The sequence below is a fragment of the Oncorhynchus tshawytscha genome, linkage group LG02, assembly GCF_018296145.1.
Source record: "Oncorhynchus tshawytscha isolate Ot180627B linkage group LG02, Otsh_v2.0, whole genome shotgun sequence".
In the NCBI taxonomy this organism is placed as follows: Eukaryota; Metazoa; Chordata; class Actinopteri; order Salmoniformes; family Salmonidae; genus Oncorhynchus; species Oncorhynchus tshawytscha.
Window position 1 is genome coordinate 45,385,628 of NC_056430.1, and position 15,407 is coordinate 45,401,034.

Sequence of the window (15,407 nt, forward strand, 5' to 3'; positions counted from 1 at the left end):
ATCGCCGAAATCGAGGATCGGTAGGATGGTCAGTTTTACGAGGGTATGTTTGGCAGCATGAGTTAAGGATGCTTTGTTGCGAAATAGGAAGACGATTCTAGATTTAATTTTGGATTGGAGATGCGTGTGGGTCTGGAAGGAGAGTTTACAGTCTAACCAGACACCTAGGTATTTGTACACATGTTCTAAGTCAGAACCGTCCAGAGTAGTGATGCTAGACGGGCGGGCAGGTGCCGTCAGCGATCGGTTGAAGAGCATGCATTTAGTTTTACTTGCATTTAAGAGCAGTTGGAGGCCACGTTACTGCAATAGAAGTCTCTGCTGGCAGCTAGCCACCTGGCTGATGGTTTTAAAATTGCGTTTGGTCCGGCCTCTCACAAACACACTGTCAGCAGCCTCTGTAGTTGCCTACTTGAGCTGACTCCAAGCTGGGGTAGTTTGTTTCGCGTCTCTAAAAAGGCAAATTCAGGAGGCAAATCCGGGGGACACAAGCGAACATAATGAACCACTGTTCATGATTCCACTTGTTCGCAAATAGGCATGCGCAATTAGAACTGTCAGATCAAGAATATAAGCGTTCTGAGCTTTGATCACCCCTGGGAGCAATATTAAATGTTGACTCGTAATTGACCTTCTTTATTGTGTACAAAATATACACTACCGTTCAAAAATTTGGGGTCACTTAGAAATGTCCTTGTTTTTGGTTTGGTTGTTTTGTACTAACGCGTGTGTTCTAGGGAGTTCTAGCTTGTTGACTGTAACGTTAATATGGTGACCACGATGTAGGTTGTGTAGCGGTTAGTGGTTATGGTATGAAGGTTTCACTTGGAGAAGTTTTAGCGGCTGGTCACAGAAAGCTGTTTTGTTGTTCACTGAAGTCCACAAGCGAAGGGAAAAGATTTGTTTTGTAAGTTTGTTATGTGAGGCCAGCTCACCAGCTGTATGGAGTTGATATGTTTCTGCTTGAGTTGCTGCAGAGAGAGCTTGACCTCCTCCTGTAAAGGGAATGCCAGGCCCATAAGAAAAAAAGAGAGATGCAGGTGAAAACCTTTGTATAAAATGTGTCTTGTGGCTTAAAGATGAGGAGCAAGTAATGTTCTGTCAAAGTTTTACAGCACTGAGCAGATTTCAGGTCTGCTGAGCGCAAACTTGGAACGTTGTGTGAACACTGAGGCTGTACAGTTTTAACAGTGGCCAAGTGGCCTAATGTGGCTATTTGATCATAATGTAGGCATACTGGGGAGGCCTACCATCAAAAACAATAGAGAAACTGCATCCCATAACATATTAACATGGAAATAGCTGTTCTGTCATTCAGCCTAAAGTAGCAGCCAACGTGTGGTGTACAATGTAGGCCTACATTCCATGAGACTTTTGAAAAAAGAAAAACATGCAGGAATAAACATTAACCTGTTAATTCACTTGTCCTTCAGACAAGGAGGTGACTGAAAATGGTGTTGTGTTGTTTGAAGCAAGAAACCACTTTACAAAATAAAATGCATTATTATTCCCACACGATTATTACAGAGAATAAGACAAATTATGCTACCCTCTGCCTCTTGGCTACTTAGCTTATTCAAATCTGTCTCAAAATACAACACTGCCCCTTTAAGACATAAAAAATGTATTTACCTAACTAGCTTTTCAAAGATGTCTAGAAATGTATGCGTTTTGTGCTCTTGTAGGAAGCAATCCCTCCCTCCTCTATAACTGGGCTAATAAGTCACTAACTAGCAAAGGATATGAACAAAATGTGCACACGTGGCAACATGCAGCTCTTGCTTTGATCTCAAAACAAGCATATCTACTCATGACCACAGCTGTAAACACAGTCCAGTTCAAAGTAAACAGTACAGATCCATATATGGCAAGGGTCTATTTGCATATAGGCCTAATGCAGCTCTGATTGGTTATGTCGCACCGGTCTGTGTAGAGAATGGGTTGAGTCTTGAATGTCAATGCAATAGAATCCCACTCCGATGCCTTCTGCCTATAAACAAAATCTCTTGCATAGTTCATTTTTTTCAGGATGTTGCATTGAAAGTGTCTAATATTGCGTTGAATCGATCACAATTCCCCCAGTAAAGGGAAATTTGATTGTGTTAACTAACAGGGAAAACTCTAGAAAGTTGAGTGAAATTCAATCTCGTGCTTCTATCAATGGGCTGATCCAGTATTTCTTCTGCACGCCAGTCCCCAGGAGCTGCGAGGAAGTCCTGGGGCTACTGTGCGCCCGCACGCAGTTTAGAGGGAACATTGGGGAGCAAGCCTCTCTTCAAAAGTCTTCAGTACCGAATTATAGATGAGAGGGAGGGACAAACCTTTGCTCGTCCGCTGGGAGTGTCGCTTAGCCTTCTATGCTCATCCTGTGGGCATATCTCGCTCTCGTACCTCCCCCTTCTCTCTCACACACATCCACACATTGCAAACATACTTGCACACATAGACACACACACATACACCTGAAACAGTTGGCATGCATACCCACACAGACGCACGCAAAGACACAAAATACACACATGTGAAAAGACAGAGAAGAACCATAGCTTACCCATACAACCTTGTCCTGGATGGCATATTACAGAGGCAACCCCATATGGCTGACTACATGTACTACACATCATACAAAAGGTATAACAAATATTTTACAGTTCTGGCCTACATCATATATGGGTAATACATAATATACTGGTGGATATTTAGCACACACACTCCTCTTTGCTTTACCTCTGATTTTTATTCGCTGCAGCTCCGCTACTGTAAGAGGTGCAGGGGTGGAGCAGCAGGACACGTGACACAGGTACCCCTGGAAACACAGGTCTTCCTGTGGACACAGGAAACAGGAGTACACAGCCCAAGGTTCTATACATTATTCAACAGAGCCCCCCTATTCTACCACAGGTACACTGTACAGTATGTGCACGCACACATATCGTTTTCACCAATGAAAAACACCAGTTTAAGTACATTAGACGTAAAACACTTTAATACTTTCTGAATAAACAGTACAAAATAAAACAAATATTGAATTCCCAATAAAACGTGTCTCCGCAGTTAAAATGCATACTTGATTGGAGTTGTCACTGTCTTAAAAAGTTAAAAGGTCATAATTGTCTGCTAATTAATACATTGTAGCACCGTGCTCAGAATCACAGTTGAAAAAAACTAAATATATAAAAACAAGTGTTTGTCAGTAGTACACCACAGGTATTCTCTACTCATAAAAACTTTTCAATAAGCACCTATCACAGTGGACAATAACTACTGTCTCCCACAGCTCTAGTGATTCCCTCATGTAACCTTCCCCATTTGGCAAATAAATCAGTTTACAGAGTGACAGTTCTCCTCGTGGTTAATCGTCAGTGGAATCCCTTTCACCAATGCCTTAATGTGCCTACAATTTCATATGGAGCCGTTAAGAGTAGTGTTCGGTCTCTGTATACTCAGCAACATGAAAAGAGGAAGGCATCCTGGGTAATGTTGAGGACAGTTTGTCTCTGTGGTCCCACACCTTTATCAGTCTCCTACACAGGGAAGCCAGAACGCCTGCAGAGAAAGAGAGAGAGAGCGTGTGGTAGATTATGGCAGGGTAAAATTAGAGACAATGAATGCGTATCTAAGCATGGTTGTGTGGGTGTGTTTAGGCTGATGAAAGTGTGTATCTCACCATATTGGAGCAGGCGCTGGCAAACGTCATGTATTTAGGGTTAAACTGCAGTGTGTTGATTGGTCCTGAATGCTTCCCGTCCAGAACAGCTATTTTCATCCCACTCTCTGTACTCCACACATGGACCCTCCCATCCTCTGAACCTGGGGCATAAAGGACAACATGAGGGTTAGGTGGTTATGGATTGGGGGAGAACATTTTGACAAACATATGGACTGATAGGCAGAGTAATAATATCAGTTCATAGAGTCAAATGGGTAATTGGTGACTCTGGAATTGGCTTGAGTGCTTCAGACTTGAAATTGTGTTGAGTTGTTCTGACAGACTTTGGTGGATCAGGGAGGGCTGGGTAAGACAGCCTAGTTTGCTAAGTCCTAATGTTGGGAATTGGAGGTGTCGGGCTTACCAATCATGACAAAGTCTGAGTCTGGGGTGAAGCAGGCCTCCAATGAAATGCCTTTACTGTTGTTGTAGCCCTACAGAACACACAGGGGAGACACGTTTGATTCAGCCAGTCCAAAAACAACTATGTATTTACTAGACACAGCTATGTGCATCACAGGATGCTGCTGAGCGGAGAACGGCTAATAATGATGGCGGGAACACATGGAAACCAGGTGTTTGATGTATTTGATACCATTCCACTAATTCCGCTCCAGACATTACCACGAGCCAGTTCTCCCCAATTAAGGTGCTAACAACCTCCTGTGACGTGCATACTTGTAGATGTGTGTGTGAAGAATATGCACTTCCGGTCTATCAGTGCAGTGTGGTAACGGTTCTCTCACTGAGAAAGTGTGCAGCACGGATCCATTGAAGGCATCTAGGATCCGAATAGCACCCCCGTTGGTAGAGATGAGAATCTGCTTCCCGTCCCTGCTGAACTTCAGTCCAGTCCACTCACAAACACGGCTAAACAGAGTCTCAAAGGAGGCGAATGGGCCCTGAACACAAGTAAACAACCAATTGACATCACCACAGCAACTCACAACTGAGGGCGATCATCATACACATTTTGCAACGGTAAAACCACACACACACACACTACCAGTCAAAAGTTTGGACATTCCTACTCATTCTAGGGTTTTACTTTATTTTACTATTTTCTACATCAAAACTATGAAATAACACATATGGAATCGTGTAATAACCAAAACCAGTCAGGATGCTCTCGATGGTGCAGCTGAAGAACTTTTTAAGGATCTGAGGATCCATGCCAAATCTTTTCAGTCTCCTAAGGGGGAATAGGTTTTGTCGTGCCCTCTTCACGACTGTCTTGGTGTGCTTGGACCATGTTAGTTTGTTGGTGATGTGGACACCAAGGAACTTGAAGCTCTCAACCTGCTCCACTGCAGCCCCATTGATGAGAATGGGGGCGTGCTCGGTCCTCCTTTTCCTGTAGTCCACAATCATCTCCTTTGTCTTGATCACGTTGAGGGAGAGGTTGTTATTCTGGCACCACCTGGCCAGGTCTCTGACCTCCTCCCTATAGGCTGTCTCGTCGTTGTCGGTGATCAGGCCTACCACTGTTGTGTCGTCTGAAAACTTAATGATGGTGTTGGAGTCGTGCCTGGCCATGCAGTCGTGGATGAACAGGGAGTACAGGAGGGGACTGAGCACGCACCCCCGAGGGGCCCCCATGTTGAGGATCAGCGTGGCAGATGTGCTGTTACCTACCCTTACCACCTGGGGGTGGCCCGTCAGGAAGTCCAGGATCCAGTTGCAGAGGGAGGTGTTTAGTCCCAGGGTCCTTGATAGGTGAGGATTGTCTGTTGATTGAATGATTAGAATATTCCGCCCTGAAACATATAATTGTATGGAATTGATTAGAATGTATGAAATCATAATCAATAAATGTGTTGTCCATCAGAATTAGGGTAAAACGATATGCCTTTATGGTATTTTAAACACAGACTGTTGTCCGGAACAGCTGATGCTCTCATGCATGTTTCAGTGTTACTTGCCTCGAAGCGAGTATAGAAGTAATTTAGCTTGTCTGATAGGCTCGTATCACTGGGCAGCTTGCGGCTGTGCTTCCCTTTGTAGCATGTAATAGTTTGCAAGCCCTGCCACATAAGACGAGCGTTGGAGCCGATGTAGTAAGAATCGATCTTAGTCCTGTATTGACGCTTTGCCTGTTTGATGGTTGATCGGAGGGCATAGCGGGATTTCTTACAAGCTTCCGGGTTAGAGTCCCGCTCCTTGAAATCGGAAGCTCTACCCTTTAGCTCACTGAGGATGTTGCCTATAATCCATAGCTTCTGGTTGGGGTATGTACGTACAGTCACTGTGGGGACGATGTCATCGATGCACTTATTGATGAAGCCAGTGACTGATGTAGTGTACTCCTCAATGCCATCTGAAGAATCCCAGAAAATATTCCAGTCTGTGCTAGCAAAACAGTCCTGTAGTTTTGCATCTGCTTCATGTGACCACTTTTTTATTGACCGAGTCACTTGGGCTTCCTGCTTAAGTTTTTGCTTGTAAGTAGGAATCAGGAGGATAGAATTATGGTCAAATTTGCCAAATGGAGGGCGAGGGAGGGCTTTGTACATGTCTCTGTGTGCAGAGTAAAGGTGGTCTAGAGTTTTTTCCCCTCTGATTGCACATTTAACATGCTGGTAGAAATGAGGTCAAGCGGATTTTAGTTCCCCTGCATTAAAGTCCCAGGCCACGAGGAGCGCCACCTCTGGATGAGCGGTTTACTGTTTTCTTATGGTCATATACAGCTCAGTGCAGTCTTTGTGCCAGCATCGGTTTGTGGTGGTAAATAGACAGCTATGAAGAATATAGATTAAAACTCTTGGTAGATAGTGTGGTCTACAGCTTATCATTATCTACTCTAGCCCAGGCGAGCAAAACCTTGAGACTTCCTTTGATATCGTGCACCAGCTGTTGTTTACGAATACACATAGAACGCCACCCCTTGTCTTACCAGAGGCTGCTGTTCTATCCTGCCGATAGTGTATAACCCGCCAGCTGTATGTTATTCATGTCGTTGTTCAGCCACGACTCTGTGAAACATAAGATATTACCGTTTTTAATGTCCTGTTGGTAGGATATACGTGCTTGTAGTTCGTCCACTTTATTATCCAAAGATTGTACATTGGCCAATAGCACCGATGGTAAAGGCAGATTAGCCACTCGTCGCTGGATCCTCACAAGGCACCCCGATCTCCTTCTGCGATATCTCCGTCTCTTTCTCCGTGGAATGATACGGATGAGGACCTTGTCGGGTGTCTAGAGTAAATTCCTCTCATCCGACTCATTAAAGAAAGATTATTTGTCCAGTTCAAGGTGAGTAATCGCTGTTCTGATGTCCAGAAGCTCTTTTCGGTCATAAGAGACAGTAGCAGCAACATTATGTACAAAATAAGTTACAAACAATGCGAAAAAAATAAAAAATAATTGCACGGTTGGTTAAGAGCCCATAAAACAGCAGCCATCCACTCCGGCATCCATCTCATCTTTGCACACTCTCGTCCGTATTAGGTCCGTATTAAGGTCCGTATTATGGCAAGAACAGCTCAAATAAGCAAAAGAAACGACAGTCCATCATTACTTTAAGACATGAAGGTCAGTGAATTCGGAAAATTTCAAGAACTTTGAAAGTTTCTTCAAGTGCAGTCGCAAAAACCATCAAGCGCTATGATGAAACTGCCTCTCATGAGGACTGCCACAGGAAAGGAAGACCCAGAGTTACCACTGCTGCAGAGGATAAGTTCATTCGAGTTACCAGCCTCAGAAATTGCCCAAATAAATGCTTCACAGAGTTCAAGTAACAGACACATCTCAATATCAACTGTTCAGAGAAGACTGCGTGAATCAGGCATTCATGGTTGAAATGCTGCAAAGAAACCACTACTAAAGGACACCAATAAGAAGAGACTTGCTTAGGCCAAGAAACACGAGCAATGGACATTAGACCGGTGGAAATCTGTCCTTTGGTCTGATGAGTCCTAATTTCAAATTTTTGGTTCCAACCACCGTGTCTTTGTGAGACGCAGAGTAGGTGTACGGATGATCTCCGCATGTGTGGTTCCCACCATGAAGCATGGAGGAGGAGGTGTGATGGTGCTTTGCTGGTGACACTGTCAGTGATTTATTTAGAATTCAAGGTACACTAAACCAGCATGGCTACCACAGTATTCTGCAGCGATAAGCCATACCCTCTGGTTTGTGCTTAGTGGGACTATCATATGTTTTGCAACTGGACAATGACCCAAAACACACTTCCAGCCTGTGTGAAGGCTATTTGACCAAGAAGGAGAGTGATGGAGTGCTGCATCAGATGACCTGGCCTTCACAATCACCCAACCTCAACCCAATTGAGATGGTTTGGGATGAGTTGGACTGCAGAGTGAAGGAAAAGCAGCCAACAAGTGCTCTGCATATGTGGGTACTTCTTCAAGACTGTTGGAAAAGCATTCCAGGTGAAGCTGATTGAGAGAATGCCAAGAGTGTGCAAAGCTGTCATCAAGGCAAAGGGTGGCTACTTTGAAGAATCTAAAATATATTTTGATTTGTTTAATAGTTTTTCAGTTACTACATGATTCCATGTGTTATTTCATAGTTTTGATGTCTTCACTATTATTCTACACTGTAGAACATGAATGAGTAGGTGTCCAAACGTTTCACTGGCACTGTACATACATAATAAACAAATAGTACATTACAAACACTAATACATTTCACACACATTTTCAATGTTACCTTGTCAAAGGAGCGGAGGTCGTACAGTTTAATCGCCTCAGAATCGACCCCAGCAGCGAATATCAGGCCCTCGGGGTCATAGGAGCAAACAGGCTTCCCCAAAGGATTAGTAAGACCCTAAGACAAAGAAAGACACATTTCAAGGCCTGTTACATGATATAAAATACATTGATATGTCTTTTCCCAAGCTCATCTAAAGAGCACAGTGAAATAATTGTGGCTTCTAAAGGCTGCTCTTATTCACCTGACAGTTTGGAGAGCGCAGGTCCCAGAGTCGTATGGTCATATCCAAGGAACTAGAGATAAATGTGTCATCCACCGGTGACATGGAGAGAGCAACAACCCTGACAACATCCACACAGTGTGTAATCAATGTTAGTGCCCAAACAACCATTAACTGTATATGAATCCCTCAAAAGTGTTGTCTCACCTATCAGTGTGCCCAGGGAAGTAGCGGATGTACTTGTTGTCAGTGAGAGACAGGTATCGGATGGTATCTGGATGAGTCACAGAGAAGACATGAGTGAGGTCATACTTTTGTAAAACTGACACAGACAAGTGTTTGATTTAATTTAATGGAAGCAGCCCATCTTGTTTTTAGCATCTTTGCGCCCCACTTCATAAAATACAGGGAAAACACTGCACACACTAACATACCATGTTGGCTTGACCGCTTTGTTTATTAGGCTGTGTTTACACAGGCAGGCCAATTCTAATATTGTTTTCACTCGTTGGTATTCTGTCCAATCCGATCAGCCCTGAAAATGATCTACTGTAAAAATATCTTATGTGATTGGTCAAAAGACCAACTGGTGGAAAAAATATCATAATTGGGCTGCCTGTGTAAACGCAGCATTGGAGCTGTTCAACTTCCAGAAATTCCTACCATCTAGTTTGTTGGAGCTGTAGACCACTGTGTTGGCATCCCCATGTGTATACCGGATAAGGTCTACTCCGTACTTCTTACTGTACAGGGTCCGTATTGGTCTGAAGTGGGGTGAGGGCAGAAGGGGACATGATGACACAAGACAATTTGACAACACGTTACATTAAAGCTTCGTTTGATTCTCTCTCAATCACAGTAACTTATGTCAAAGTTATATATGTTGTGGTTATGTAATGCAATGTGTTTCCGTTTGTTTTCTTCTAATAAAATAATCTTCATTCTATGCCAACTATTTGTATTTAAACTGTACAGTATTATTAACCATGCCTTGATGGGTGTATAATTTTCCAGCCTTGGATTATAAGTCCCCCCTTATCTCAGCTCGCTGGTCACCATAGCATCTCCCACCTGTAGCACACGCTCCAGCAGGTATATCTCTCTAGTCACCCCCAAAACCAATTCTTTCTTTGGCCGCCTCTCCTTCCAGTTCTCTGCTGCCAATGACTGGAACGAACTACAAAAATCTCTGAAACTGGAAACACTTATCTCCCTCACTAGCTTTAAGCACCAACTGTCAGAGCAGCTCACAGATTACTGCACCTGTACATAGCCCACCTATAATTTAGCCCAAACAACTACCTCTTTCTCAACTGTATTTAATTTTAATAAATTTATTTATTTTGCTCCTTTGCACTCCATTATTTTTATTTCTACTTTGCACATTCTTCCATTGCAAAACTACCATTCCAGTGTTTTACTTGCTATATTGTATTTACTTTGCCACCATGGCCTTTTTTGCCTTTACCTCCCTTCTCACCTCATTTGCTCACATTGTATATAGACTTGTTTATACTGTATTATTGACTGTATGTTTGTTTTACCCCATGTGTAACTGTGTCGTTGTATCTGTCGAACTGCTTTGCTTTATCTTGGCCAGGTCGCAATTGTAAATGAGAACTTGTTCTCAACTTGCCTACCTGGTTAAATAAAGGTAAAATAAATAAATAAATAAAAATAATTGTAATACAACGTGAATTATTATATTTTCGGACACCTTTTTTTGCCCACTTGAACAATCGACCTCCATGTGGGACTTGAACTCGGGGAAGTTCCCAAACAACAGGCCCCACACATAGAAAATGTGCCTTCTAGCCAGTTTTGTGCACGTATAGGTTACGGTATGCAAACTGCAGCCGATGAAACAAGATTAATTGTGCTCACTTTCCCTCCTGACAGTCATATAAAACAATGGAGTCGTCGTCGCTACTAGATATTGCACTCTCGCCGTTCGAGCTGTAGTCCACACAGTTGACTTTCTGCGAATTCTCCCGGAATGTCCTAGCAACCCTAAAACTTCGCAACACGCTGTCCGTAATCTTCATCTCGGCAGCCGCAGAATTTGGACATCAATCAATGTTATTTTTCTTTTCTTTTTAATCAATCTTTAGGCGAGGACAGAATGGTGGACTGACATCTCAGCAAGATGTATTGACAAATCGGAATTTGCAGGCTGGCCCATTGAATGTCGGGCCATGTGTGGTGTGTCGTGAACAATATTAGCTTGTGCATCAATAGTGGAATCGGCGGGTTGACTTCAAAATAAAAGTCCCCCATTACATCTGCTGCATACTCAAAAATAATTGAATCATGCCACACTTGAACTAGAATATTAAACCAAATTGGAATGTTATTTAAATTCAACAAACATCAATAATGAGTTAATTTCCCACATTTAAAGTCCTTCAATAAGCGCTACACTGCTAATGTTTGTGTAAACTCTTCACAGTTGTGTTCTGTGGGTGCCAAGACTCATAGGTATGGCGCCAATATTGATGAAAACTCAGTATATAAATGTATAAATATGCCCCAATGCAATTCTGATGTCTGATACATCCACAGTGCAATTTCAACTGATTTGTTCTTTTTTCAAATGAACAAATTATTGTATTTTGTTGAATATATATATACTGTACATATAACATGCCATTGCCAACCTTGTTAAGCATGATCTAGTCTGTGTCATGATTCCACTATTTGTATCAGTTTACATGTTTGCAATGAGGGACTTTTAATTTTAAAGCAAACCACCGATTCCACTATTTTTGTTCACGATAATGTGGTTCATGACACACGTGTGCCCACTGACTGAATTTGTTCCCAAAACGATTAGCCTCAACTCCAAAATAACTATGCATTATGAAAGTATTTGCGTATCCTATTCGCACATTGCATAGCTCAAACTGGATATCCATTCAGCTGCAGAATTTTTAACGTTGTAGATTCATTCACGTCTTTGTGCGAATCTGAAAAAAGGGAAGTCAATATACAGAATTTCCGGTGTGAAGAAATCAACCACCACTATGGCGCCATCCAGTGTTTTCAGCTTCAGACACAAGCCGACATGTAGGCTAGTTGTCATAAACAACTACAGGACGGGAACGCTGACTTGTAATAATGATGTTATAAGCACATGTCAAACGGTAATTCGCTCAGGGAGAACGAGCAATATTTGTAACATATCGAGGGGAGCACCAGCACCTGGGTCTGACTGACAAGAGACCGAATCTGAGAACCTGGGACCATTGTGCGCCGCCCTATGGGGACTCCCAATCACGGCCGGATGTGATACAGCCTGGATTCGGTCTAGGTACTGTAGTGACGCCTCTTGCACGATGCAAGACCGCTGCGCCACTCGGGAGCCTGGTATGTGATTGCGGCAAGTGTCCCCACTGCCAAAAGAGGTTCATCGAGCTGCGACAGTTCACTCAGCAGCTGAGTAATATTCACCCCAACGTTCTGGCCAAGCACCTTCAAAGAGGTCTGATTCTCCCACACCCAGAGCTCGCTGTCATTAATAAGCCATATGGAGCTTCTGCTCAAGGTATTGGGTGTTGAGGCAATGTATTTACACACCTATTACATTATGGTACATAAGGCTTATATGGTCAAACACACAGTCAAGGATTATATCATGAAAGAGATTGTTCATTTGAATGTCACTTGTAAAAAAAAAAAAACACCCTAATACCCTGAAGTGTTTTCAAAAATCACTGTGATTTAAATCCAATAATCTTCCCCCTAAATGGGTCAAAGGAATATCATGGACGTTTTCCTGTCCTTGCCAAGGTGATGGCTGGCATGAGGGCTGTGCCCCACTCCCAGCTGGAAGTCCGCCTTGGATTGGACAAGGAGACAAGAGAGACACTCTTGCTGGCAAGGACTGATGAAGCACCGGACTATGTACAAAACCTCCACAAAAAACACCAAGTGGAGAGGAAATATTGGTGTGTGGATGTCTGTGTTTAGAGATTTAGTTTAAGATAAGGATCCAGGCAGCACATCATATGGCATAGAGTTTTTGTAATGACCCTGCCGTTGACATCTAGCTCCCTAGTTTTCTTGGAGCAGCGGTGATGTGTCTGTCTGGCTCTGGACCCAAGGGTTTTTGGGCTCAATTCACACCTCAAATCTATTTTTTTGGTTGCATACACATAGCAGACGTTATTGTGGGTGTAGTGAAATGCTCGTGTTCCGAGCTCCGACAGTGCAGTAGTATGTAACAAGCAGTGACGTAGCCTCTGAACCTCATGCTACTTCCTGGTTTCCTTACACTTTCAGTCATCTTCCTTTTCCCCTATTCCCCCATGCAGCATTGCTGCTGTGGCCTGTTCCCTCTGAGGGGATGATTTGACAACACTCAGAGAGAGAATTCCCCTGGGCTCAGGCTCACTTCAAGGTAATGAACTGCTTTCAAACAATAAATCATAAGCTTCTTACCAAATGCTGGCAATGGCTGTAGTCTTCTAGTGACAAATTGACAGTAGAGTGCACAACTCCTGTTATGTTTATATCGGTGGCTTTCAGCAGATACTGCAATGTCCTTCGGGTTTTGAAGTTAGCATCTGTTATAGATTCTATATTTGTACGTAATGTATTGTGTAATTGTATACACCTAACGGCCCATAATCCCTCTCAGATAGGCCTGAGTCCTGTGTACAGGGTGAGTGTCGGCGGCGAGGGAGTGACTAACGTGCAGGCCAATCGGCAGGCCCAGGGGGCAGTGACCCAGTACGCGCCCTGGACAGCAGCAATGGCTGCAGCCTTGTGGAGCTCCAGCCCATCACAAGTAGCGACACTTCTGAAGAATTGAATCTGGTGTGGTTCCAAGTCATCTGTTTCTGCAGTCACCCTGCACATTCTAACTGATTGCTATATAACATGATTGCAAAAAAGATGACACGGAACCTGTCTTCATTTAGTGGGGGGAAATTCGGGTGTTTTTACAGACTAATATTTTCGACTCATTCAGTCAAAAGAACAAATCTTTCGACTCATTTTGTTCATTTGAGTCAGTAATGCTCAGAGAACACAGGACGCTTACCGGCGAATGATGAACTAAAAATTCAAAATAGTAATGATTCTACAAGCCCTCTCGTTCACCATAAGGGGCTTATTGGAGCTTTCATTTGTGATTGTTTAAAGCACCCTTTTACAAGTCTCAATGTACATTTGTTGATTGCTAGACATGCAAATGCGATTATGTCTCTGTACATTTGAAACGAGTTGTGGCCGCAACTCGACTAGATTGCGAGCGTGTCTTGGGGGAACGCATTTCTCGACTGTCTTGAGGGTAATAAGCATAATATTATTTGCGAACTGCAGCATTCCAAATGATTCATTCTCAAGTTTGTTCGAGTTTGTTGAGCAGAGGCTGTGTATGTTTTGGTTCTACAAAGCTGTGTAGAACTTGCGAGAATATATGATATATGCTGTCCGGAGCACGTTAACGGAGGAGTGCGTATTAATCCTGCTGTAGAATTAATTGCGGCCAGCAGTTCAAACGACTTAAAACGAACGAGTCAAATCAGAATAATTGTATCATAACTATCGAGTCAGTAAAAAGTCCTTCAAAAAGAACAGATCGTTCTTTAGTCTTCGTGTTGTTGAGGGGTCTGCTACACACTAATAGCTCACATTAACCTAGGTCATAGAAGAAACGATGCTCCTTTGAACAGTAGCACCATTTTTGAACAACCTTGTGAACCAGCATAGCAACCTGTTCACTGTGTCTCTTGCCTCATCCATCCATCTCCTGCTCATAGGGGTGAGGATCCACACCCCAGCATACGCTCTGGGGTGTCATATCCTTGGGGACCACAAAAACTTCCACCTTAGGTAAACACCACTTCACAATACAGATGCATTACAACAAAGTGTTGCCTAAGCTTTAGACTTCTTTGGTACCAGTCAAGTTAACTGTACTGGCATGCAATGATGGACTTTGTTTCTTTTTACTTCAGAAATTGCTGGATGGTTTGTTACCGAGCCTGGGATTGAAACAAAGCAAGGCACGTCGCCTTCTTCCCTAACCCTGCACGCACATCAGCTGACACTGCCAGTGATATCACTGTGTCCTACCCCCTGCTGAAGTACTTCACCACCAGCACCCTGCGACGACTGCAGATCCCCATTCCAGATAAGAGGATGAATGGTGCATCAGCGGCTCCTCTGCAGAGCAGACAGGATACAGAAGACTCTCTTAAAATCAGAAATACGGAGCGGCATCACTTCTAGTGACCTTTGTCCTAATGGTTGTCCCAAGTTCCAAGAGCTAAGGCCTAACTGAAATTCTTAAAAAGCCACACACACTCATTCACAGTACAAAGGCACGTTTGGGGGGGAAAAAACAGACTTTCTTATTTAGCCTCCAACACCACTAGAATATCAATACATACAGGAGATCATAAATGCCAATAAAAATACATGTAAAAAAAAAAAAAAAAAAGTGAGCAGAGTTCCCATTAAATGTCTGTTGGTGTGTAATCCACTCTGCTCTTGGCTCCTGTCCTGTCTGGAACCTGAGAGCTTGGAGGACAAGAGGCACAGGAGGGTCCCTGTGAGGGCTAACATGTTAAATGTGGTACATTTCCATATACACCCCCCTACGTATTTATTTGGACAGTGAAGCTAAAATATGTACATTTGGCCCTATACTCTATCATCTTGGATGACATCAAATGTTATGAGGCGACAGTACAGAATGCCACCTTTTATTTGAAGGTATTTTCATACGTGATTACAAACTTGTGGATGCATTTGCAGTTTGGTTGTGTTTCGGATTATATTTTGCCCAATAGGAAT

The 15,407-nt window shown here is 43.1% G+C and overlaps 1 protein-coding gene and 1 long non-coding RNA gene across 5 annotated transcripts; one reads left to right on the top strand and one right to left on the bottom strand.

The window, feature by feature from the left end:
- Positions 1-2,964: 2,964 nt before the first annotated feature.
- LOC112244867 (WD repeat-containing protein 82) lies at positions 2,965-10,821 on the bottom strand. Of its 3 annotated transcripts, none has more exons than XM_024412707.2 (9): positions 10,488-10,821; positions 9,267-9,367; positions 8,811-8,877; positions 8,625-8,724; positions 8,381-8,497; positions 4,456-4,611; positions 4,074-4,143; positions 3,668-3,810; positions 2,965-3,546 (listed from the first exon to the last, which is right to left on the bottom strand). In XM_024412707.2, the coding sequence occupies exons 1-9, from the start codon at positions 10,646-10,648 to the stop codon at positions 3,517-3,519; spliced, it is 945 nt and encodes a 314-aa protein (XP_024268475.1). In that variant the 5' UTR covers positions 10,649-10,821; the 3' UTR covers positions 2,965-3,516. The 3 variants fall into 3 exon arrangements, with proteins under 3 accessions (XP_024268475.1, XP_024268476.1, XP_024268477.1); XM_024412708.2 differs by having other exon boundaries at positions 10,321-10,631; XM_024412709.2 differs by lacking the exon at positions 10,488-10,821 and adding an exon at positions 10,148-10,178.
- A 1,741-nt stretch (positions 10,822-12,562) lies between these two features.
- On the top strand, positions 12,563-15,051 carry LOC112244868. 2 transcript variants are annotated; one of them, XR_002952652.2, is made up of 4 exons: positions 12,671-13,002; positions 13,243-13,421; positions 14,369-14,441; positions 14,567-15,051. It is a non-coding gene; the product is annotated as an uncharacterized LOC112244868 (long non-coding RNA). The 2 variants fall into 2 exon arrangements; XR_002952651.2 differs by having other exon boundaries at positions 12,563-13,002; positions 13,243-14,441.
- The last annotated feature ends 356 nt before the right edge of the window (positions 15,052-15,407 follow it).

Coding starts and splice junctions, on each gene's coding strand:
- LOC112244867 (XM_024412707.2), bottom strand. CDS start 10,648: ATGAAGATTACGGACAGCGTGTTGCGAAGTTTTAGGGTTGCTAGGACA. Junction 9,368..10,487: donor TATGACTGTCAGGAGGGAAA/GTGAGCACAATT, acceptor ACCCCACTTCAG/ACCAATACGGACCCTGTACA. Junction 4,612..8,380: donor ACCTCCGCTCCTTTGACAAG/GTAACATTGAAA, acceptor ACTTGTGTTCAG/GGCCCATTCGCCTCCTTTGA.